This window comes from Strix aluco, chromosome 3, assembly GCF_031877795.1.
Source record: "Strix aluco isolate bStrAlu1 chromosome 3, bStrAlu1.hap1, whole genome shotgun sequence".
In the NCBI taxonomy this organism is placed as follows: Eukaryota; Metazoa; Chordata; class Aves; order Strigiformes; family Strigidae; genus Strix; species Strix aluco.
Window position 1 is genome coordinate 106,862,776 of NC_133933.1, and position 26,330 is coordinate 106,889,105.

At 34.3% G+C, this 26,330-nt stretch overlaps 2 protein-coding genes across 3 annotated transcripts in view; one reads left to right on the plus strand and one right to left on the minus strand.

The window, feature by feature from the left end:
- ANGPT2 (angiopoietin 2) overlaps positions 1-19,941 on the plus strand; it is a 44,783-nt gene extending 24,842 nt beyond the window's left edge. For both annotated transcript variants that reach the window (XM_074819923.1, XM_074819924.1), the window contains 7 exons: positions 342-463; positions 2,013-2,245; positions 4,521-4,648; positions 13,496-13,597; positions 14,103-14,269; positions 17,278-17,408; positions 18,804-19,941. In XM_074819923.1, the coding sequence (XP_074676024.1) occupies positions 342-463; positions 2,013-2,245; positions 4,521-4,648; positions 13,496-13,597; positions 14,103-14,269; positions 17,278-17,408; positions 18,804-18,964 (1,044 nt within the window). In that variant the 3' untranslated portion in view covers positions 18,965-19,941. The remainder of the gene's footprint in view (positions 1-341; positions 464-2,012; positions 2,246-4,520; positions 4,649-13,495; positions 13,598-14,102; positions 14,270-17,277; positions 17,409-18,803) is intronic.
- Positions 1-26,330, minus strand: part of MCPH1 (microcephalin 1) — a 133,951-nt gene that overhangs the window by 58,852 nt on the left and 48,769 nt on the right. Inside the window, exon 12 of the mRNA XM_074819922.1 lies at positions 23,330-23,407. Coding sequence (XP_074676023.1) covers positions 23,330-23,407 — 78 coding nt within the window. The remainder of the gene's footprint in view (positions 1-23,329; positions 23,408-26,330) is intronic.

Below are 26,330 nucleotides of genomic sequence, written 5' to 3' on the forward strand. Positions count from 1 at the left end.
ACCATAATCATTCCAGTAATGAAATAAGAATATCATAACAGAGGGGAAGGTATGACAGCAAAACTAAAGAATGCAGTAACTTTCAGCCATTGGTCAGAAATGTAGCATGCTACTGAAACATTCCCAATGATATATGGTAGTGTAACAACAAAATTAGTACAACTCTGTGTATTCTTCTTGATTCTAATTCTATAAGCATTTGTGCCCAAATTAAGTATTGAAAAATAATTTTTAATTATAGGCTTAAGTAGAGATTTGCATGTTTTCACAACATAAAGAAGTTACAATTAATTTAAAAAAAAGTATCTTGATTTTCAAATATTTTTATAAATTTTATTTAGGTATTAAACCAGACAACCAGACTTGAACTTCAGCTTTTGGAACACTCTCTTTCAACAAACAAACTAGAAAGACAGATTTCAGATCAGACCAACGAGATAACTAAATTACAAGAAAAAAACAGGTAAGTTTTCCTATCAACCCAATAAAATGCTATTCCCTGAAGTGCCTGTATAAAGGTTTTAGAAACAAATGTACTCAAGTAAGAAAATAAGGCCTTCTACAGAAGCTCCCCACGCCCAGCTATGCTTATTACAAAGGTCATATATTATTTAAGGCCTAGAGAATCACGCAGGCTTATTCTTCTTGTGTTCTGTTTATATATAATTTGATTTATATTCTTTAGACTTATCCAGATGAAGTTATGGATTATGTAACCTGACTCAAAGTACTCCAGTGCAACCACCTCTCAAAAGTTTTATTTTCATGTGCTACACAGCCATGCTGTGACAGTCAGGTCATTGCCACAATTTTTTTCTAACCCGGTGAGAAAAGTCACATACTCCTCATATTCAATGTTCCTTACTAGTCAATCTTTTGAAATTCAGACCAATATCCAACTATGACTCCTATCTGTTTCTGTAACAGCTGTTGTCCAAAGGCTCATACCTTTTGTCAGCTAGTTTCATTTTCATATCACCAGGGTCTTATTTTACTTTTGGCAATAAATAGTTTACAGAGAAATATAAAAGCAGCAGTAACATTCAGTTTTCTCCTTCAAAGCCATGTTTTTCAATGAGAACCATATGTGCAAAGTGCTTTTTATTTTGAAAGAATTAGCTTAAAAAACCCAAGAGACATGTTTTGACATTTTTGTTCACTACTCTACTACATTTATATATGCTCCCTAAAGGTTTTATCCACCAACTTAATAAAAACAAGCATCCTTATCAAATGGAAAGGAAAGTAAATACTAAATTTTAAAATGTCACTTTTTTTTAGTGTCGAACTCAGCAGACTTTAGACTACCCTTGTGAAACCCATGTAAACACAAAAGCATTGTTTCTCACCTAACAAAAGACAATCTGACATTGAGCTAATCTGCTTGAAACATAATTATAAGGTTCATGATTTTTTTTTCAATAACAGCAATGGATTTTAGGTGAACTTCTCCCTTCTGGCTGTGCATCTTTTAACACCAACTGTCTCAAAGTCTGCATTGGAACAATTACCAATTAAATAATGTTCCAGCCAGTCACCTACTCATACCAGCTCCAGAACTGGAGATGAGTAACGCATCTTGAAGTAATTATTTGCACATTTCCCTGTCTTAATGCTGTAATATTTATTTAAGCATATATTTTATTATAATTACAGGAGATTTGAAAATTTCATAGGTTCATCTTTAAATAAGTTTCATCTTTTAATAGGGGAAAACCATGAAATCTTTCACCATATCCTTCCTTTCATAATGTTTAATTATCAAACACCCAATTGTTATACTTAAAAAGCCTGCAATAGAGGCTATAGTAGATGCTGTTTATTAATGTACTAATATAATGAAGTAAAGCACGTGTATCAAACTCCACTTTCATTTAGCTTTCTACTGCACGCATGGCATCAGAGAATGAAGTTGCGTACTTATGAAGAAAGAAACTTCTGCAACAGGCTTGATTCTCTTTATATCAGTTCAAAATTTTTTCTGAGGAGCCTAATAGTAATCTTTTATTTAGCTTTCTAGAAAAAAGAGTTCTTGAGATGGAAGACAAGCACACACTTCAGCTGAAGTCAATAAAAGATGAAAAAGATCAGCTTCAAGTCCTAGTAGCCAGACAGAATTCTATTATAGAAGAACTAGAAAAACAGTTGGTTACAGCTACAGTAAACAACTCAGTTCTGCAAAAACAGCAACATGATCTGATGGAGACTGTTCATAACTTGCTTACTATGATATCTACACCAAACTGTAAGTAAAAGCAGACATTCTTATATCATTTGAGTGACATTCCCTAGTTTGTGTACTTTATTACCTATAAAGTCTTACAACCAGTTTCGCCACACTTCTGCTTCTCAACAAGTATGCATTTTTTTAGCCTTAAATTCTGCATCTGAGTTAGTTAACCTATTTTTTTAGGGGGGGGAACAACCACAACATTTATGTGGTTTCTTGTCAAGATTTTGTTCATCTTCTGTGGTTTATTTGCCTTCCCACTTCTCCAGCGGTTCAACAAAATACAGAGATATCAAGTATCACTAATCTCACATGGCATTCATTCATCTGCCAAGATATCCTCCCTTGACCATATATCGAGGTTAGACTGCATGATGGAGGCCTGTAGCTTTTCTTTATGGCTCGCAAAGGTTACTTCTGCTACCTCTCATTGCTCTATGCACCTAGAGTTGATCGAAGACAGGACAAATTATAGCGGCTATTAAAGGCAAAGGAATTGGCACTGGCCCAGTTTTTAGCACCTATGTATGCCCAAACAACAGAAAGCACCAGCCCAGGGCAGCAGGTACTCCCAGAAGTCCTCTAGTCTTTCACGGAAACTTCCCTGTTGATCCTAAAAATCCCTCAGCCTAGCAAATTTTATAGGCAATAATCTCACCCCTAAATGTCTGTCAGCCCTGCAACAAATCATAGCCACCAAGCATAGCTTCCAAATTTATGCAGATTCACATGCTCCATAAAAAATCCACACACACCATAAACTGAAAGTTATGACTAAACAGGATTTGAACAAATGAACAAATTCCTTACCTTGAATTCATGACTGATATGGAACTTTGACAAATGAAGAAGGTATAGGATACAAAAGAGTAAAGAATCTGGCATATTTGCGTGTGACGTTCTCAGGACTGGAAATACACATATAGAACCTCTAAAAAAAGGATTTAAGTACTAGGAAAATTTTAAAATAGTTGTCATTACAACTTAAAAGACAGTCTAGATGGGACTATGCTACATTCCTGTAAGTTGGATCACAAAAAAGTAAAATGGTATTTGGAAATCCTTGCTTTCAGTAGTGTCCTAAATAATATGATGATGTAGGTTTTTCTAAACAAAGTAAATCCTAAGTTTTTTGTCTTAATAACTGACACTATCCCCTTAAATACCATAACCAAGGCTGTACATGTTCCTGCTGATGTTATCTGCTATGCTAGTGCACAAATAAGTAAACAAGTCAAAGTCATGTTGGCTACAACACTGTTAAACCCAGAGTGGAAAAAATAATGAAAGTTTGCCAAAAAGACAAAATTAGCAGGGAAAGCTTCTAAGACAGTATACAAACAATAGAGTGTGGAAAAGCAATTAAAACTGAACGTGTTATTTTTATATTTAAGGCAAAACATGTAAACAGGTAAATAATGAATAAGCAAGCTAAAAAGAACATAATAAGCAACTGTAATATAACCATGTATTTATATGGCACTAAAACTTTGTACTAACTGGCTGTGCTTGTTAGATTAAATTAAAAGGGAAAATACACAGAACCAATCCAAAAGGGTCAAATATGAAATATCAGTCAGCAGGCAAAATGCCAGGAAATTCCAACCTCCATAGTTAATAAAGAACTGAAGAAAAAGATGAGCCTTAGATTGTTCTGTAAAATAAGAAGGCTTAGGCATATTAAAATGTATATTTTACACAAATGAATTCCAGAAGGGATGTTTCCTTAGTGGGTTGGGCTGAGCTACCAAGCTTCAGCTTGGTACATCCAAAGTTGTCTCAGCACAGGGGCAAAATACTAGCTAAAACTTTGTAAGGGTAGTTATTCCAGTCAGCTGTATTATAAAAGATTTCATAAGTCTTACTTTAGATTTCACAACATTAGAGCACTGGCCAAAGGTCATTATTAATATAATCAGTTGCTAGTTAGATGTGTTTGTAATAATAGTTAATGCATGCAGAGGTTGTAATGCACATAGGAGTCCAGCAAAGGCAACGAATGGAAGCAGAAACTGTTCAACTGAATGAGATGCTATATCCTAAGTTTTCTTATTCAACACAGTAGTAAGCGTGAGCACTTTTCAACCTATCGAGCAACTATCAGAATAATGTCTCTAAATAATATAAAGTTTCAACACACATAATTAATACCTTGATCTGTCATTTCTTTCAGGACCAGGCATATTTTTTGGAACTGCAAATCTTTAATCTGATTACGTCATTAATTACTACTTAGTAACTTTTATTCATCTCCTCTTAATGCCCTCAATTTCTATTGTATTTTTAACAGCTAAGAACAACTTCATAGCTAAAGAGGAGCAAATTAGCTTCAAAGACTGTGCTGAAGCTTTCAAATCTGGACTGACAACAAGTGGAATCTACACTTTAACAGTTTCAAACACTGTACAAGAAAAGAAGGTAGGATGGCTATAAAAGTGCTACCTAGGCATACTGTGTTTTAAAAAGCTATTTGATCTGGTAAATATGCTATTTTAAAGGCTAGTTAATAGTGAAGTTTATTATTTACTGTGTTTTTTTTATGAGCATTTCATCACTTATAGATCTAAGTATCTCACAGGAAGAATAAAGTCCTTTAGGTGAAATCTGGGCTCAGTTGAAATGAAGGAGCATTTTGTTATTCAGTTCAGCATGCCAGAATTTCATTCTTTGTTTCCACATAATTAAAGCAATATAGTACTGTAATGTCTTTATAAAACCTCTAACTCCAACACAATTGCTCTGCATGATCAGCCCTCTCCTGTCCCCTCTTAAGTTCTTAGTTCCTTCATCTACTCAAGTCCCTTTCAGGTGGCCAAAGGAGGTAAAATCAGGGGCATGGAAGAGCAGTCATGGATGTATATTCATGTATGCAATCTACTAGTACTGGACTCCTGTACAGGTTCCAGTTACTTGTTATGCAGAGTTTTAAGGGCATTTGTGTAACAATTAGATTAGCAATTAGATCAGCACAACTGGCACTGGCTAACAGGACTTTCCAGGAAAATACTGTTCTGATTTAAATAAAAGGTGAGAGTTTGCAGCAGTTTCACTAGATCAGTTTAAATTCCTCAATGGCTACTTTTTTTCCCCCTATGTGTTTAAGTGAAATGCACTTCAATGTCAATTTAAGTAAACACAATACACCATACCTCTATAGAAGAGACCTGAAGCTAAAAATGGCACTCAGTAGATGAAACACTAAATGCCTGACAGAGATGCTCCATCTACTGAAATAAACAAAATTATAAAGCTTCAGATAGTATAATTCAGCTGAAACAATCAATAAAAGCTGAAAGGGAGAAAAGTCCCAGGTGGATTGTGAGGATAAAGAACCAAAAACTGCAGTGAGCATTCTGAGCAGCGTGGCTCAAATGATGAACATTTGTTTCGAATCTTCCAGACAGAGCAGGCTGAGGAGGCAAAGGGACATCTGAATATCAAAAAATGCTTAATATATTTCTTAGACAAACACTAAATAATTTTCTAATGCTTTTATTTTATAGTTTCATATTGAAGACATTTTCTTACAAAAAAGGAAGTATTTTATGCAATTCTTCAGGCTCTACTTTATTATATCAGAAATACTTGGGGAAAAAAACCTAACAGAAAATGTAAAAAAGCAGAGAAAAATGAGGGCTGATGTGGAAAAGCAACTGGTAAAACTCTGACAGAAAGCATTTTTTTTCCCAAGTTTTGATAGCAAAGGTTTAGAAATTAAGTTCACCAGTGACTATAGTCTTTGAAGTGCTAGAACTTTCTATAGCCCTTGATCTTTACCCTTACAAAGCTCTCAACTAAAGGAAATAAGCAATTTGTTTGGGTAAGATCTATAAAATACAATACATAAAACCTGCAATGTTTGCAGATATCATCTAGAGAAATTATGATATCTGCAGTTTGCTTCTCTTGGAAAAAAAAAAAGAGGCTGGTTTTCCTCTGAAATAGTCTTGTCTATATTCAATACATCTGTTTCACAAGAAAATGAGTTACATAAGATGCAATAAAGTGTTTTATTGCACATGAAACAGAATGGTATTTAAATAGCATAGATATCTACAATCACAATTCTAAATGCTAGAGGAGATGCAAGCTACTGCATCTCTAAAGTAATAGATTGCAGCAGTCTGTTATACTTCTCAGGAAGGGTTACATTCCTTGAATCTTTTACCTTTGGTTTTAATTTTACTATCAAATATAATATAGAGACCATGCATATTTTCTAAAAGCAGACACAAGTGCATGCCATATTACAGAATGAAAACTTGTCATAAACGTTAACACTGCATTTTCAAAGCCATAAGTGTTTAGGCAATTTATCTGATCTGAGAAGCCAAAGTAACGCACATTTCTACAAAATTAAAACCTACCAAAATATTCTATCCCTGAAATAAAAATATAATCACAAATTTCCTAGACTATAAAATATTAAAGGCTTTACATTTTAACATGGAGGCTTAAACCATTTAAAAATACCCATTTTGATAATTGACTAGGTTAAAAAAAGTAGTTAAAATGTAATAATTAAATTAGTAATTAATTTAATAATATTAAAGAATTTTAATCTTATTTTGCCCACTTCAGATAGAATGAAGAGACACTTAAGAAGAGAACAGAAGTTTTCCTTACTGTATGACACAAAAAATAAAGAGAGTAAAAAGTTTTAATCTGATGCAGGTTTTTTATACAAATACAAATGCATAAGAGGAGTTGTCAAGGGAAGGGAAGGTTTAGGGATAATCAGCACGTTACACCATTTTCACCTGTTTACGATGTGGATGGCCACTCAGACCAGGAAACAGAATGACCTTTTTTATTTGCCAAAAGTGCTGCACTGCTGTTTATGTTTTTGTCTTTTCCTCTTGTAACACCTTCTGACCTCCCAACAGGCTTATAAACAACTTCTGTGTAATCTGTAACTGATCCCACTTTACTAATTTGTCTCCCATCATAATCCAAAACTAAAGAATTGCATACAAGACCTAGGAGGAAAACAATTATTTCATTCCATTAATATTTTCAAGCTTTCAAGCTTTCCTGTTCTGCACGAGGACAAAAGCTAAGTCCTTTTAAAAACACTGAGGAAAAATAGCAAATGACTTCTGACACAATAAAAAATGGCAGAGGGAAACCCATGAGAAGTCAATAGTTTCATGCTTACAGCAGTCACCTGAACCAATTAACCTCCTGGTCTTAACCAGGCAGAATAGTTGAGTTTGGATGATCCTAAAATATTAGCTCAACTGCTACCACAACTATTATTAACATATTATCCCAAATCTTAAAATAGTGGCTGAAGCAGTGGCTAAGATCTTCCCCATTTCTACCCCTGTTGAGCTGAAGTTTTGTCCCAGAACTGACACATGTTCCAAGCCAAGGCCTTTTTAACCAAAACTTTCTTGCACAAAGTGATTTGGGCAAGTTTGAATTTACCAACAAAATGGTTTTGCATAACTTTCCTAAAACGTGATCATCCAGACAACTACCTAGTAATTTCAAAAGGAGCCCATGCCATGGACTTTATGTCGAAAATACACATACAAAAATTGTTTCCAACTCCAAGCATTAAAAAAGAGCATATGTGTAGCTTCTCTGATACGGTAAGAGGTCAGATGATGGTGTTTTTTTTGTGAATTTTACAACTCTGATCATCTGTCTTTTCACTGGTAACTGGTATTAGGTTAAATTATATTATAAACCACATGAGTAGTTATATTTTCCAGAACAAGGAAACTAAGATCACAATTCTTATCTAGTCACAACTCTAGGAGCTAAAGATAGCAGAATACAAAATCATTGAGCATCATGATTCAAAAGTGATGCAAAGGGACACCGCAGATGAGGCAACCACACTTGCTTTAGTATAAAAACTGTAGTGGATCTTCATCCTGATAACTCAGCCAGAGCCTTACCATTCAGAAAATAGGGTCTGAAAACGCTTATACCCCAAATATCCTGATGTACAAGAAAAAAGAAAAATTACTTGCTCTGGAAGTCAACTTCCTAGACAGTGAAGATATCAAATTGACTGCTCACACCTTATGTGCCTGTCACCTTTGGAAAGGGGACTACTTGTGGTTTCATGTACATTACAGCATTTTCAAAAATACAGTACTGATCTTTAGAATCATAGAACACCAGGTTGGAAGGGACCTCAAGGATCATCTGGTCCAAACTTCCTTGGCAAAAGCATGGTCTAGACAAGATGGCCCAGCACACTGTCCAGCTGAATCTTAAACGTGTCCAGTGGTGGGGAATCCACCACTTCCCTGGGGAGATTAATCCAGTGGCTGATTGTTCTCACTGTGAAAATTTTTTCTCTTGTGTCCAATCAGAATCTCCCCAGGAGTAACTTGTACCTGTTACCCCTCATCTTTTCCATGTGACTCCTTGTAAAAAGGTAGTCTCCATCTTCTTTGTAGCCACCCTTTAAATACTGGACCATAGTGATGAGGTCTCCCCTAAGCCTTCTCTTCTCAAGGCTGAACAAACCCAATTCTCTCAGCCTTTCCTCATATGGCAGGCTCCCCAGTCCTATGACCATCTTTGTGGCCCTCCTCTGGACCCTCTCCAGTCTGTCCACATCTTTTTTGTATAGCAGGGACCAAAACTGAACACAGTTTTCCAGGTGTGGCCTGACAAATGCTGAGTAGAGTGGGATAATGACTTCTTTATCTCTGCTGGTGATGCCCTTGTTGGCTCAACCCAGCATCCTGTTGGTTTCTCTGTTGCTGCAGCAGCACACTGTTCACTCATATTGAGCTTGTTGTGAACCAGGACCCCCAGGTCCCTTTCCACAGAGCTGCTTCACAGCCCAGTAGATCCCAGTCTGTGCTGCACTCCTGGATTATGTTTTCCCAGGTGCAAGACCTTACACTTGACCTTGTTGAATTTCATAAGGTTCTTGTTAGCCCACTCCTCCAGCCTATCCAGGTCTTCCTGCAGGGTGGCTCTCCCTTCCGAAGTGTCCACTTCCCCACTCAGTTTGGTATCATCAGCAAACTTCATCAGGATACACTTGTGATCATCCCGATCACTTATGAAGATACTAAACAGCATTCGGCCCAATATTGATCCCTTGGGCACCAGTGACAGGTTGCCAGTTTGAAAAAGAGCTATTTACCACCACCTTTAGCTGAAGGTGAAAAATATAAACATCTGACCCTAGCTCTCATAGTGCTGCAGCTGCTAAAACTGTAAGTAGTGAAGCAGTTCACTAGATAAGTATTCCCCCTGCCAATTTGTTGTAATTTGAGAGGCTAATCTCTTTACTCTTTTTGGCACCTGTTCGAAGACTCCTGCTGCCTGCCTAATCCTGGTATCTATTTTTACTAGTTTTATGAAATGTTACATTTCTTCCTTTTGAATATAAAACCTAGGCTAGGGTGAAAGGCCAGAAGAGTTCTGTTCTAGTAATGAGTGTTAGAGAAAGCCTCATATGCATATCATTTTACCGGGGAATGAAGATTTTTTTAAAAAAGAAATTATAGTCCAGATAAATGCTTCCTCTCCCCTCATCTTTCACATACATCATGAAGAAATTATTCCCTCTGCAGACTGACACAGCAAGTTATTGTGTTTATTTTAAACTAAGCAAATCCTTTCCTTAATCTTCATTTTACTGAATAGCCTATTCCACCCTTAAAATTACTTGGGAATATACATAATTCACTTAAATATTTTTAGTAAAAAGTAATATAGATCAACTTATTAATTTTCTTTCTGTAATCTTTACTGCCATTTTTCTTCATTGACTTTATTTTTTCCCAAATTAAAAATCATGTGTGTATGTAAATCTGAAGTTCCTAGTTTTACAGTAAGTATTTTCATCTTATTTAGTCAGAGAATTGATTTCTAGGGAAATGACCTTGAAAGTAAAGGAATGATTTCATGAGCAAAGCTGCCTTTGTGAGGGCTTGAAAGACAGGGTTCTGGATTGCCAGTCAAACAAATCATCAAAATCAAAAAATCTCACTGTATGATGTTTACTTAATAGGTGGTAAAAAGAATTTTTGCTTTTTAGCTAGTTCAAGGGAGCAAGTGTGCAACCATGAAGTACAGCAGTTAGAAACCACACACTGAAATCTCAAACAGCAATAATCTTCTCATCTTTTAAAACAGTTACTATGACACTAGAAGATGATGTAACCAGTACATTACCTTTGCCTGTGTCACACATTCCACCCAAGGAAGAAAAGGTTTTCCCTTTCCAAGACTATAAAACTGGCATCTTTTAGAAGCACTTACAGATGACTGACATGAAATTTTTTGGTGTGGAAAAATTATACTCCCAAATTTACATAAACTTTATAAAATCATTACTGGTAAGAAAAATTTGCACAAGATTTTTATGGACTTCTTCAATTTCTTATTATGTGTTTCAGTTCCTAGTAAATTGCTTCTTTGGGAGCAAATTTGCAGTACCCCAGCATTTATCCCAAAGAGTCTATAGTGTCTATAAAAGCTAGTTGTCTTACCATTCACATACAAAATGGATACTGGCCATAACTGCAATATTTTATGAAAGACATTCACAGTCATTCACTGTTTGAATATTTTAATTTCATTAGATCTAAATGAAGTGCTATTTTAAGGCATTTATATCTTCAAAATGATAATTCAAGCTCAACTGAAATTTAGATTAAAGTCATCGAGGAAATCGCATATAACATTCAAACCCACAAATTAACATCTACAATAGCAATATCAGACTGGACCAGTGGCTCATGTAAATTAACACCTGGCCTCCCTCTGTAAGGAGTTAAAAACCGTATGTTTCAGAGAAGTGTAAAACAGTTCTATTCTCAGTCTGGCTGCTTATACTGTCCTTTCAGTGGGGCGAAGCTTCAGAGTCAACAACCTTCTCTACAGCCTTCTCCACACAGATATTCGATCACTGTTACATCAGCATTTTAACTTGTAGTGATGCTTAATGAAAGTGTTGGCATCTGCTTTAGCCCATCCCTAGTATCCCTCTTCAGAGCATCCTGTGGAAATTACTCTTCACATATGCATTACGCATCACATGAGTTAGCTTTCTAAAACCAATCATCTCAGTTAAATTCCATTCACATGACATTCTTTAACAAGTAAACCCTAATTCAACTTTTTCCTTATTTCTTTTATCTTTCCTAAAAATCTCCAGCTAATGTCTCAAAATTCTCTGATGTTGAACAAAGAGTCTTGATACAATCTTAAAATACAGTATCTGGTTTGGATTTCCAATGTGTTACAAACTATTGAAACACTAATATGTTTAATATTTGCATGTCTAAGGGCTTTCTTTCCCTTCAAAAGTCTGATGGCTTTGAACAGTATATATGCCTCTGCTTGCACTGTAAATACCCTGTTTGATTTATATAAATATGTGTGTGTGTAACATATGTACAATACACATATGCAGAAATACATGCATACCCTAAAAGAGCCAACTATATTGAAAACTTGGTAAGGAGCACACTTTACATCCTAAGATGACACACGAAACACTGCCACAGGACAGAAGGAAACTCTGGCTTCTCTGAAGTCATACTTTTAAAATGAATTTCCAGGATGTCTAACAGTTCAAAGAACTCAAATCTGCTAACACTGGTAATACAGTCTGCTATAGAAGAGCATGAAAAAGACAGCTTCAGGGTCATTCAGTCATGATTTGGGGCATTTATAGGCACATTGTGACAAGCAGTAGTAATAAGTTAGGTAAGAAGGAAGACCACTGAGAGTTTTTTTAAACAAAAAAGAAAGCATCCAAATTCATAACGAAATGGTCAGGTCTAGGTGATGTTTTTTTTAATTAATTTGTACAGATGAAATATCCTATCAAAGTGTAAGAAGCCAAATCCTGGCTCCACTACTGTAAATGGGAAGATGCAATTTCACTTAATTGATGAAAGATCTAGAATACAGATTAGAAGTTAATGTAGTTTAATACTCAAACTATAATTTAAAAACTTTTCAAAGGTGTAAAATAATTATGAAGAGGACTCAGAACTTCAGTATCTTGGCAGAAAGTGGTAAAAAAAAAATAAATCCCACATATGAGAGCCTAGAGCATTAACTGTGAACTCTCCAAACAGGAATATTTGTACAAGAAATTAATGATTTTTCTTGAAGTTAGTATCAGTACTAACATGCAATTTAAATAGATACTGATTTCAGTTTGACTTTCATTATATTATTTTACACCAGCTTAGTTCCACTGACTTCACACATCTACTTTTAAGTTCTGCTAGTTTCAGAAAAGCGGACTTAGATGCAACAATTTAAAAATCCTTTCTCAAGGAAAATGATCCTAAATATTCACAAGATTTTCTTGTTATTTTATTCCCTATTTCTCCAAAATTCTCTCTAAATTTTCAAAAGACTTTTTTCCATCAGCATGTCTCCAGTTGGCACCTTCAGTAATACCTTTTATCTCTGACACTGCAGTGAACATACAACAGAATTCTATTTAATTCAGTCACTTTCTATTTTAATTGAGAAGGAGATTGACTGAACAAATCACCTATAAACTTGAATTTTACTGTGCCAGGGATGCATTTATTGGGTATTCTAAAACTGAGTTCAATGAACTGCTTATTATATGTCAATTCTTTCAAATGTTTAGCAATAAGTTGGTAAAATCAAAGACAATTTATGAATATTTGGAAACACCTTATAATTGTTACTTTTTTGTTCTAGAATATAAAATACTCGTTGCAGTCTGTATAATAAAATGACTTCAAGATAATAATTGTTTTACGCTTAGATTTAACTCTGGGGTCAGAACATTTGCAAAGGCATTGAACAATGACAGCGGAAATAAAAACATATTTCAGTTTGCTCACTGTCTGAATTTAACCATATGTATACTCTGACAAGCCATGGGAAATCTGAATGGATCTCTCACAAACAAGAAGAAGTAGTGAAAACATCTTTTAGGAGAAATATTTCATCAGGAAACTCACAAAAGTATCAGTGCAAGAGGGAAGTATAAAATCAGAAGCCACATTAATTTTTTTCTTCTTTTAACACCAACTATTAGCCATTTTTAAGGCATCATTTGTATGCTGTTAAGTGTGATATATACTGAGGAATCACATTTATTTGTGGACAACCACAACTGATTTGTATGAAAGCTGTGAAAACCAGCATTTTTAGGTTAATACATCTTTTGCATTTGTATGCTTTAAAATTTGCCACTTTATAGAATTATGCAAAGTACGTACTTTGTATTTTTGTTTTCCCATGACTGCATGCACTTATGCTGTTACATGCTTACTCTGGTAGGCCTACTGTGACATGGAAACTGGTGGAGGAGGTTGGACAGTTATTCAGAGACGTGAAGATGGCAGTGTGGACTTTCACCGGACATGGAAAGAGTACAAGATGGTAAACAATGTTTTATGAAGCCTTAATATTAGTTGTTATTATTATCTGTAATCTAATATAATAAATTAATAGCATCCTTAGAATGTAAGTTTTAAAAGTTGTCTTTGTCCTTAGATGTTCATTTAGAAAATGTCATAGTACTATAAATTGTTTGCCTAAGCAGACTTGCAACTGTGATGTTTGTTTTTAAAGAGAAACCTCACTTTTCTTTAACCAACTGTTCCATGATATGTCCACATTTTTTGAGTTATTTATATTTGCGTTTCTAGTGGCAACAGTAGAAACTGCTCCAAATCTACTAAGTAATATTGATTCACCATTTCAGATTCCCTAGTTTGTCTGCTGAAATTAACTTTTTGAAATATTACAGATTTATAATCCTCACACAGTAAAATTCTTAGTTGATAGACTGAAAACTATTAAACTTAAAAACTGATAAAGTGATAATTTCAAACTCAAATCAAAACCAAAACAAAGCTATTTAAATATACAACTTGAATTACAGGGATTTGGTGATCCTGCTGGTGAGTACTGGCTGGGAAATGAGTTTGTTTCTCAACTGACTAATCAGAAGCGTTATGTTCTTAAAATACACCTGAAAGACTGGGAAGGAAATGAGGCATATGCATTGTATGACCACTTCTCTCTAGCAAGTGAAGAACTAAAATACAGGTAAGCAGAAAAATCAGATTTGAATAAAGAAATCTGATAATAATCATTCTAGACTGTATAGATGCATGACCTTATTTCATATAAATTATGACGATTTTTCAGTTCACTCAGAAAATTGTTTTCTCCATTTTTCACCTATTGCCTAAAACAATCAGCTTTTTTCCAAGGGAGAGAATGTGTATTTCACTAGTGCACACTAGAAGCACAAAAAGATGAAGAGATGGTATGGTATTAGATAGGATACAAGTGGCAATATGGATACAAATAGGATACAAGATGGCAGCGCACAGTCTTCAGGGCAATAGGAACCTGTCTGTAGTTGCTATCAAATCCTGATTCCCTGCAATAAATGCATTTCTGGAAGATGGATGACTAAGATGAATAATACTGCAAGGAGATGTTCCACTTAAGTCAGTGGCTACTAGGAGCTGTTCTGTTGTGAAGAGCACACTGACGTAACACTCCCTCCTCCTTCCATGACCCACTGGCTTGGATTCTCAAAGAATAACTCTCCTACCTGTGAAAATGAAGCTAATTAATAGCAAATGTCCACTCTCACCCCCCAACAAACTGTCAATTTAAACACCATATATTAATGGACCTATTACTTATGCTCCCATTATTCTGTAAAATGTAAATCTTCAGAATTTCTTCTTACATATTTGGTTAAAATAAGAAATAATATACATTTTAAATACTTTGTATAAAAATAAATATTATCATAGTATTACACATTTTAAATCGTATCATAGTATTACACATTTTGGAATAGTATCAGTCACGGCTGGAATATATGCGCAGTTCATACTTCATTCTCCAAGCTTTCTGTAAATGCAGTAGATATTGTTTGATTGGTTACAGAAGAAACTAGAGACTCTACAGTGTAACAGATGCTTTCCTACTACATGGTCCATGAAATGTTTCTTTATAAGAATCTTACAGATTCATGGAGATTTAGGTGACTGGACAGAAAAAATGTCTAAATTTAGATGAATTTCTCCAAGATTTCTAGCAGCTATTTGTTGTAAACAAAGTCAATCTGACACCAGAGAGAACTGATGCTGTTATTTCAACTCAAGTCTTATACGCAAAGCAATTCAAAACTATGGGCATCTCCCCCCCTCACAATGTTAGATCTGAATGCCTTAGTAGTATACAGTTGTCTCAACTCCAAAGCAAATATTTTTTCATCTGGAAACAGTCCGAACCTACAGCAGAGATTTTTTAAAAGTAATGTTTTAAAATACTTATAAAGGCAACCTCTGCAAAATGGGTCGTTACCCTTGTCCATTTACAATATTAAAAAATAATTACTGAAAACTAAGTTGGTTGTCTGTAAATAGATACTTTATTTTAATATGCAACCAAACATGGAATGCATTGTAAAATGCAGTGGTTTAAAGAATATATTTAACATCATGAAAAAGAAAAAAACAAAGAAAATATTCAATTAAGAGCATCTTCCTTTACATTAAAAGCATTAATACATTCTGAATGCTGGAAAGATTATGAGTTGGGCCATAAAACTGAAATTTCATAGATTCATAGAAAAATTGAGATCAGAGTGGACTTTGTTTGAGTCAGACTTCCTGATCTCCAAGCTATGAGGTCAGACCAGATTGCTCAGGGTTTTATCCATTTGGGTCTTGACAGTCTCCAAAGGTGGAGACTGCCCAACCTATTCCACTGCTTGTCTGTCCTCATGGTGAAAAAGGCTTTCCTGATATCCAGTCAGAACCTCTCATTTCAATTTACATCTACTGCCTCTCATCTTCTGTTATACTAAGCTGTACTTTTAAAAAACAAATAATAAATGAATAATACTCTGCTTACATTAGACTTCAAATGATATTGAAAATAGGCTTGTACATCACACTTGGAATTTTTAGTACCATTTATATTAGAAATGGGCTTACATAATTTTGAACTCACCTTAAGAATAAACAGAATATTTAACTTTTTAAAAGAGATTTTTGAGAAAATCTGTAATGAGCTGATATTTTGAAAGCTAAATGAATAAAAATTAATTCATTTTTAATATATTCAAATTCAAATATTTTCAAATAGGGAATATAAAATTGGTTAAAATAATCTGTTAAACTACCAAAGACTACTTCTATCATAAGAAGAGAATTACATGCAAGATGAAGACTGATTCAGGGACAAGTTAATTCTCAGAGTCAGATCTCCTCTTTAAACAAATAGAATACTTCTGAGAAGGATGAGCTATTCACTACAGAAATGCAATCACCAAAGAGACACTGTGGGAGCAAACGGTTCAAGTCCTTTCAATTCAAGGTAACACAGTAATAGCTGTGTAATCGCCTTCTCAGTTGGTGCCCTGTGTCTCTCCCTGCTGAGACCGCATCTGCATCCAAACAGTAGCAGCCTCACTGAAAGCTTACCTTGCCAGGGAATTGAAGCAAACTTAAATACCTGTGATGACTTAACAGTAATAAATCTATGAAGGATGTGAAAAGGAAGAGTAATTAGGAAAGGGAAAAGGGAAATATTAAGAAACTCTTAAAATATGAGTTACTAGTTGGTAATTAGTGCAGGTAATGCTATTATCTCTCACAGATGCTAAGTTGTAATGCTACATTACCATGCTGTGCTAACAGCAAAACAGAAATCAAAAAAGTCTTGGTTTAAACTTTTGAACTTGATTAAAAAAATAATGGCATACAGTGTACTTACAGTATTAAGAAATGCATGATCTATATGAAAAATTCCAGGAGTTATGATCTACCTGCTCTTATTTTCTTCTATCATGACACGAACAAAACAGTCATCTTTACAAATGTGGAGGCTGTTCATTAGAATATTGTGCTGGCCATTTCTGCTCATATGAAAACATTATGCTGCAAAATAGCTTACAGTACATTGGCCAGAAGAGAACTCAACAATTTGAACAGGATATTTACTGCAAACTATTCTACAATTATTTTGCAGATCAACTACCATTAACTTTCACGTAATAATTGTTTTTCCACTCCTCACTTCTACAGGATCTACCTTAAAGGACTTACTGGGACAGCGGGCAAAATAAGTAGTATAAGCCAACCAGGAAATGATTTTAGCACAAAGGATGCAGACAATGACAAATGTATTTGCAAATGTTCACAAATGCTAACAGGAGGTAGGAACGGTTTTTTGTTTCTTGGTCTTCCTATTTTTATTGGCACTAAAATTGTCTACAAGATAAATAGTGATAATTTTGACTTAGTAAACTTTGACTATTGAAGAAGTCCAAAACTCACAGATAGAAACACTAGTTTGATGACTCCAAATGAAATATTTTATAATTTGACAAACGTTAAAGTAAAACAAGAGAAGTTAAAACTGGAGGGAAAAAAGTCTCTAAAGTTGGGGTACAAGGAAATCTGTAATTGTGGAACTGATCAGGGAGACAGCAGATTCTTCTTCAAGGAAAGAGATAACATTCTGAGATCAAAACACTTAACTCCCCCCAAAAAATCTGTTTTAGAGATTCAGTTAGTCAGTGAAATGGCTTCTGATTCTTTAGGCACAAACCCTTTCCCTAACTATCCAGGGGAGCAGAAAACCCCCAAAAGCTACTGCATACTGTACATGCCACAGAAGGGTACAAGTATTTAATTAATATTTTAATATAATTATGAAATGGCAAAGATACACCACATATGAGATAGCTACGTTTTTCTAATGATTATTCACTAGTGGAGTTTTAGGTGGTATTTTTACCTTGAACTACACAAGTCATTCTATAATTTGTCAGTCTAGAATTGCACATTCTGAAATGTAAACAACTGCTTTGTGAGTTTGACTTCTCTTCCTGTTATCTCTTAAGCAATGGTTCGTTTCCCTATAGCACAAGTTACAAGACAAAAGACAGCTTCAGTTTATCCAAAAGGATAATTGGATTACTGCCCTGCAAAACAGAACACACACATTATCACCATCATAATAGAAGTATAAAAATATTATCTTATTAATAAAAATAAATTTTCCTTATGACTTACTAACAGGTCAGGACCATAAAGATACAAAATAAGTTTGGGCAGCTTTTCTCTCCTTTTCCTTCTCACCAAGTTTCAGCACAGAGGTTTTGAACTGATCTGCACAGAGAACTGAAACAGATAACTGAATCCTCTAAAAAGAATTAAGAAAGCAGTTCAAATCTGGAAGAACAGGAATTTACCAAAGGGCAGACAAAAACCAAAGACGACTCAAAATATCATTATAGTTCATGTCGAGTTCTGCTCTCAGACTGTCAACAATAATGTTTGATATCAATAATAAATTAAGTTTGATTGAACACCTTCCCTTCTCAATTTTAAACTACACTGTATTATTACATAAGCTTCAAGAATATGTAGTTAATACATACATATATTTGTTTTCTGAGGTTGAGGCCAGTATTTTATACTGACACTTCCAAATCATAAGAATGAAGAACTGGGTTTAGATTCTTTCTCATTTCAGGACAACAAAGTGCCCTTATATACTATTTTGAAAATTACCTCTGCTGATGTCTTCGTTTTCTGTCTTGCAGGATGGTGGTTTGATGCATGTGGTCCTTCTAACCTCAATGGAATGTACTACCCATTACGACAGAACAACAACAAGTTCAACGGTATCAAGTGGTACTACTGGAAAGGCTCGGGATACTCTCTCAAAGCCACAACTATGATGATTCGACCAGCAGATTTCTAAATGCTTTTGCATTATGTGAATTATGTATTGTATCGTCTTCAAAGACTTCATTTGCTGAGCATATAAAACACACATCTGCAACTTGTCTCATTTTCAAGCCCAGAAAACATGCGCTAGTGTTCTGAAGGGATCAGTTCAGTACAATTCCTGAATTACAATAGCCTTGATCAGCTAAAGATCGTATCATTCAAACCACACACAAAGTCTAAAGCATCACTCTGATGTAACAGTGATTTGGCCAAATGACTGAATAAAAGAGCATCCAAGAAACTGTCAGACAACTTAAAGACTCTGTTTTACTGATCATTTATGTTATGTACGTGTTAGTAAATAACTGGAACTGTGAAAAATACCTAAAATAGTTTTAGAAATATGCATTTTGCCACTGAACTTTAATATTACTCTAATATAAACCACTTAACTAGATCTAGAACTATTTATCTCTCTGTGTCATGTTTGCCTTTTATGTACATAAAGAAATACTGTTCTGTAATTAGCTCAATAATATAGTTAAAGAGTACGTTCTTTCCCCCCATAGTCTCCTAAACAACTTCCTACACTTATTCAGGGATTTTTTCCAATAGTATTACTTTATTTAACAGAGGACAAACAGCATTTAAGTACTTTGCATTTATTCTTGGGAAATATCGTGTACAAAAATCACCATTTCTTTCAGTTTGTACTTATTACAGTCACTATCTGTAAGTTACAAAAATCCCTGCAAATTACAATATAGTATGTATTTCTTTATATTTTTATGAAGATTGCACTTTTTTCCTTTCCTTGTCATCTACCTGTAAAATAACTGATCACTATTTCATAAACCGAGACAACGGCATTAACACCAGATGTCCGGTTGTCTATGACAATCAGTTATCACCTGGTGCTGTAGTACATCTATACGTTTTGTAAAAATAACCTAACTGAAAAATATATGCATGTTCTTTGATACAATTAAATTTATGCTCATGACTCAAGATACAAATTACTACCTTTTAAAAATATGGGATAAAAAAATCTGAAAGTTATCTAAGGTCATACTGCTGGTTTTTTTTCAGTAAGGTGGGGACTTCTCCCTAGGAATTCCCCATAGGCAGGCCCTCAATGTATGCCACAATGTGAATAAATTACTCTACTGGGTTTTTTGCTTTTTAAAAATTTTATTACTATGTGCTTTAAAATTGTGTACTGTACATTGCAGTTCAGATTGAGAAGATATTTCTTCATAAATCACACAAAATAATTTTGTGGAGATTTTTCCCCAAATTAGGTTCTAATTCTCATGTTTAGTCTTTGCCTTAAAGTAATATTTTTGTAAACTTTCAATTTCAGCAGATGACTGAATTAGTTACAAGTCAAAAACCCCAGACACAGCATTTCCAGAGGCTTACTTAACAAAAGATATTGTATCTTAAAAACAGCAAATGATTTTGAGAAAGATGGAAGAAAACTCTTCATTTTATACTGACAGTCATTAAAGCTGCTGTCAGAGTACCCCACCACTCACACCACCACCATCTTCTTCACTGAAAACACGTGTCAGCATTACTAAAGGGTACCAGAGACAAAAAAATACTTCCTGATCTGATTTTAAATTAACCTAATGAATGTAAATTAACAGTCACCATCTGCATAAAATAATGTCAATGTATTTAAGATTACTGTTTAATATTTTATTGTTTCTCCTAGCAAACTTGTAAGGATATACATATCCCAAACTAAAAAAAAAAAACACTTCACAAAATTGCTTTCATGAATTTCTAAGAGATGTCTTAAAAAGCAAGTCTAGCAGACAGTCGCCAAGCTAGTAAAAGAACTAGACATACCAAGAAGCACACGACATACCAAGAGAGGCTGAGACAGCTGGCCTTTTTCAGTCTGGAGAAGAGAAGGGGAAGGGGAGACCTTACTGCTGTCTACAACAGCCTGCCTGAGGACACAGAGAAGACAGAGCCAGACCCTTCTTGGAGGTGCACTGCAATGGGACAAGGGACAGGGAAAAGAGACAGCAAACACAAGTTGGAATTGGGGAAATTGGATTTTTGTTTTAATTTATTCATTTATTACCATGAGGGTGGACTGGACAAGTCCCTTGGAATAGAGTCTGGAACTAGACAACCTTCAGAGGTTCCTTCTAATCTAGAATATTTTATTATTCTCTGAAATCTAATAGAAATCCTGAGTCTAGATTACTGTATTTCCTGCTTCACTCCATTTAACAAGACAACTAAAGAAAATATTCCTAATATTTGAGATAGTAAGCATATCCAGCCCAATAATCTAAAACAAAAAAACAAGCAAACAAAAAGCTTCTTAAAAACCATGATGAATTCTAGCATAGGATGAATGCTCAACCTGGCAAAGAAAATAGTGCTGACTTCTGGTTGACATTAACCTTCATTATTTTAGTAAGAAAACACTATATGACAAGAATAATAAATATTGCATGGCTAACGTTGATTTGCTGGAAAAAAGTCTTTATAAATCTTAAGGCTTTTTGATGACTATTCTAAGAAAGTGATCGAAGATATTAATGTAGACACTGAATGGATCAATTCTGGAAGCAGACTTTTTCATTTTTTGGGAAAACAGTAATTTATCAACACGCATGTAAAATTTTAGAGTGAATATGTTTTTAAATGACGTTTTATCTAAATGAGATTGCATGGCTTAAACTGCAAACATCAAAGTGAAGTGAGAGGAGAACATTTCAGGAGGAATGCAATAATAGGAAAAAGAAAGCTGCAAAAACTGCTTTGGACTTGGTACAAACAATTAAAACATAACAGCAAGATAACCCCTTCTTTTAATTCCTTCCTGTAATCAAATAAACAGTATATAAAACTAGAATGCACTTCCATTTTCTCTAAATACTTAGGAAGCAGAAAAGAAATAAGAAAAGAACAGCAATATAAACACCATTCATGCTCCAATAATAATCGTTATCTTTAAAAATAAGATATCTGTTACAGTAACAAACCAGAATGACTCAGGAAAGGAATGACTGGAAAGGTGATGGAAACATCACCTTAGACACTGACTTTGATCCTCTGCAAGAGGAGCACACTGCAAACAGAAGCGATTCAGGATCTCAGCACAACCATAACCTCCCTCAATTTTATCTTTTCACCATCTTTCAATCCCTCCATACTTCTGCTTTAGGAATAAAAACTGTAAACAGAACCTAAAAAACAACCCCAGCCGGAATCACTTCCAAAGAGTGCTATGTATGTTGTTACTGATAGCATACTTGGTTATTAAACAAGGTAGCCTGAGAAGAAACAGAAAACGCAAAACAGCTTAATGTGAAGTACTGTGTTCTTTTTTCATACAAATACAGAAAAGGGGGAAAAAAAGAACATTATTCTTACTTATCTTTCACATTAAGTTTTACCATTCTTAATGTATTTGCTATATTAAAAAAATCTGCTTTCTCCTTTTAGAAAAAATACTACATTATAATGGATGATTAATTTCTTTGGGCTTATTTCAGAATAACTGTTACCATTTCCCTACACTTTAAGAACATACAATTTATAATGATAAAATAGTCTTCATCTCAAACACGTAAATTTACATAAATTATAGATTTAGAAAGAATCTTAAAAATAAGTTCTTAACAGTTAATAAAATGATAGTAAAAATAAAGTTCAAACCCCATTAAATATTCCTTGAGAAACAAGTAGCAGATTATAATATATTCACCTAGCTGCTATAAGAGAAATTGTGAAACCTTTTTTGGCAAAACTATTAGTGTGATTAACTAGTAACCTGCTAGATTTCTATTTGTTGTAAAACCAAAATAAAATTACTGTTTAATCAATTACAACAGATGGAGTGCAAATACACTTGGGTCTGTACAGACACACTATGACCCCACATACACACTTTTGCAGTAGTTCACAATTCAGTACTTGAGAACGATCATTAAAGGAAGGAAAAATACTTCATTTTACCTACTTAGTAGTTTTAGAAGTGCACAGTGATTTTCCATTGCCAAAGTAATTTCTGGACTGAAAATATTGAGTCCATGACCTGAATAATTTTTTCGTTATGCAATAATATGCCTCTCCAGTTTATATACAAGCACAGATAAAATATACCATAAATAAAGGACTTCTATACTTAAATAAGAAGCTAGTTTATATCCAGCTGTTAAGCGGTGAATCAATTTTTTGCATTTTCCATGCATACCTAAGTTTTTGTACAAACTTCAAAAAGTAGTGGACAAAGGAGAAAAGAACCCTTTGCTTTAAATTTTTTTTTTTCTAGTAGGACTTCTTGTTCACAAAACCTATTTAGTGGCCAATCATTTTCCAGATAAACAAAGGAAAGTTCACAAGCTTAAAGAGCCATTAAACTTACAGGAGCTGCAGGGAAGCTGGATGAAAGCTCATATGGTTCCTCTGAGATCCAATGGCCCCGTTCCAAAGACCACAGAACCTAAAATAAATTAAGCGGTAAGTAAAACTCATAATTTCTAAACCAGCAAATTCTTTGAATGTGTAATTACAAGTAACTGCAGTTGCAATACTTAGTTTGATATTTCATTTACCCAAATCAAATGATTCACTGGAAAAGCAAGCGATCAGAAACATACAAATTTTACAACTGAAATAAGCCATTAAAATACCAAAGTCATATTTCTATGCATAGCTACATTAAATTTTAAAACTTTGTGAGGATATTAGATAAGTCAGCTTTTTGCATCATGATACATAAAATTAGCAAAGAGTAGAAAAGGGAAGTCATACTATATCAGTTCCATTCTCTTGCTATAGTTAATCACTGAACTTCATGAGGTTCCTGATGGCCCATTTCTCCAGCCTGTCAAGGTCCCTTTGAATGGGAACACGCCTCTGGTGTATCAAACTCTCCTCATAGTTTTGTAGCATCAAGAAACTTGCTGAGGGTGCACTCTTCCCCATCATCCAGATCATAAATGAAGATGTTAAACAATATTGGATTGACTGGGATTATGCAACTATTGTATATATAAATCAGCCCGCAAAGAAAAACTCAATTTCATTGTCTGCGGTATCCTCCTCTTTCAATGTCACATTCTAGAGAACTAAAAAAAGGTTATTAACAGTGCAGAGTACTGACTGTCTGGAAAATAATGATCATTTGTGCTCAACTGAGCTCTGAAACACTGGATCAATATGATCCTTGGAGACTAGCAATCCTAACAGTACTTTCAGACCTCTGTTCCCATCAGGGCCATCACAAAATGGTTAACAGAAAAAAAACTACTTGAAATGGTTATATTTTCAATTTCTGAAATACACTATTTTTTTTTTTTTTGGTAAAACTCTCCCATTTTTCCTGGGTTGATTTTCTAAACCATTCTTAAAAATAATTTATCATTATAAATTGCAGCTGGTAGACTATAATAATAAAAGCTTCACAAAGAGTGTTCAGAGACTATCCCTTTCTTTATGGGAAAATGGAAAAAGACTGAAGTTCCTACCATGGCTCTGCCCTTGAGTCGTATAAAGGACATTTTCCTACTAATTTCTAGATAGTCTAAATTCTGAAGCACACTCTGATGGAAGAGTTTATTTTTCTCATTAGCTTCATCAATGTGAGCTGAGCCATAAAGCTTCTCATATAGGCAAAAGACCAGTAATTTCTTTGCCATGTTTGTCCACTGTCACACAATTCAACAACTTTTCCCTTTTACAGATATTTGAGTTTTGCAACATCCTTCCTGTAGTAGCAGTTGCCATTTGGCACACCTTAAATATGAGTCAAAAAAAAGCATTGTTACCCACTAGTGAGAGACAGCACAATTCATACGTGCAACCTTAAAAACTGCAGCAACCCCCTCAATACACTACTGCTCCTGCTGCAACAGCTAATATTAAGGGAACAAGATGTGTACCTATACCTCCAAAATGGGATATATGGAATTTATTAGAAAGTAAATCCCTGTGTTTAGGATAAATCTACCTCTGGCAGTCACAGTTTCCCTAAATAGTTCTCAAGCCATTTCAAATAGATGAAATCTGTTTCTTACTGTTAGTACAGCCATGCACCATTAAACTGTTGTCATTACTCACCTTAAAACAAGTTGAATTTCATCAGTGCATGAAATTATTCCCATGCTTGATTCACAATTAACTGAAATATTCTGTATTTTTTTATCATTTTGGAAGATGCCATACAAACCCATGTATTATTAGTTTTAATTTAAATTATAAAACTTTACCTCATAAAATTTGGGAAGCAGAGCTATGAGATGTTCCCCTTAGTCAAAAATTGGCATAACAGATACCAAGCATGATAAAGTTACATTACAGCTCACTAAACAAGAGTCAAAGCTGAACACACTGATTATAAACTAGTAATGTAAATCTTATAAAATGACCTAATTGTATATAGAAAAATAACTTTCTGTAAAGGGCTCTTTTGCCCCAAATCTGTTGCTATAAAAAGCAAATTGCAAACTGAATTTAGAAAGTAATTTTGATATCAAAACCAAGTTCTATAGTCTTTAGTCCAAAGTAGTTTATGCTTGACGACTTTCGGGGGAACCAGCAACCTCTAATATGAACTGCTACAAAAGCTGATGCTTTGTGTGATGCGGCAAGTGATATTTTTCTTGTGAGGGGAGGTGTCCAATTTTGCAGGCTATTGGAAGTGAACAGTGACTTTTTGTTGATAATGAAAAACAGCACATCTTCAAACTTATTGTTGAACTTTATTACAAAAATCCAAACAATATTATGTTTACTTTCAGAAAACGCACAACCAAATATTTGAAAATGCAACAGCTGTACAAAAAGAGAAAATAATTTTATAGTTATTATATCATGCCAAACCTTAAAATAAGACTTAAGCACATTAATAAATCAATGACCTTTAAAAATATTCAAAACCTAAGAAGTATTGCTGTGTTTAGCCAAGAAAAGTATAGTAACTTCTTAAAAACATACAGTTAAAATTGCAATTTAGGATTTTAAGTTATAAATTTTAAGGTAGTACGTGTGTATATTTTTTACAATTACTTTTTACAATTTACAATAAGAATATTGAGATCTGTTAGCTTTATACTTATAGCTGTATATATTTACTGCAAATAAAAAAGCCTTGTTAATCTGAGCCATTTATGTCTTAATCACAGTATAAATCAACTTTAACTGAACCAAGAAAATTGTAACTCCTAATACAATTCCTGGAGACGTGCTGCATGAAAATAATTTCTTTGTAAATAATCTTGAGCAGGAACAGATGTACCATCCTGTATAATGTGTACATCATGTCCTTACAGGACCAAAATGATGTTTGTATCACAAGTAACTGGCAAACAACCCAAACAGATTAAAACACAAACCCAAAAGATTAATTATGATTAAGTAATCCC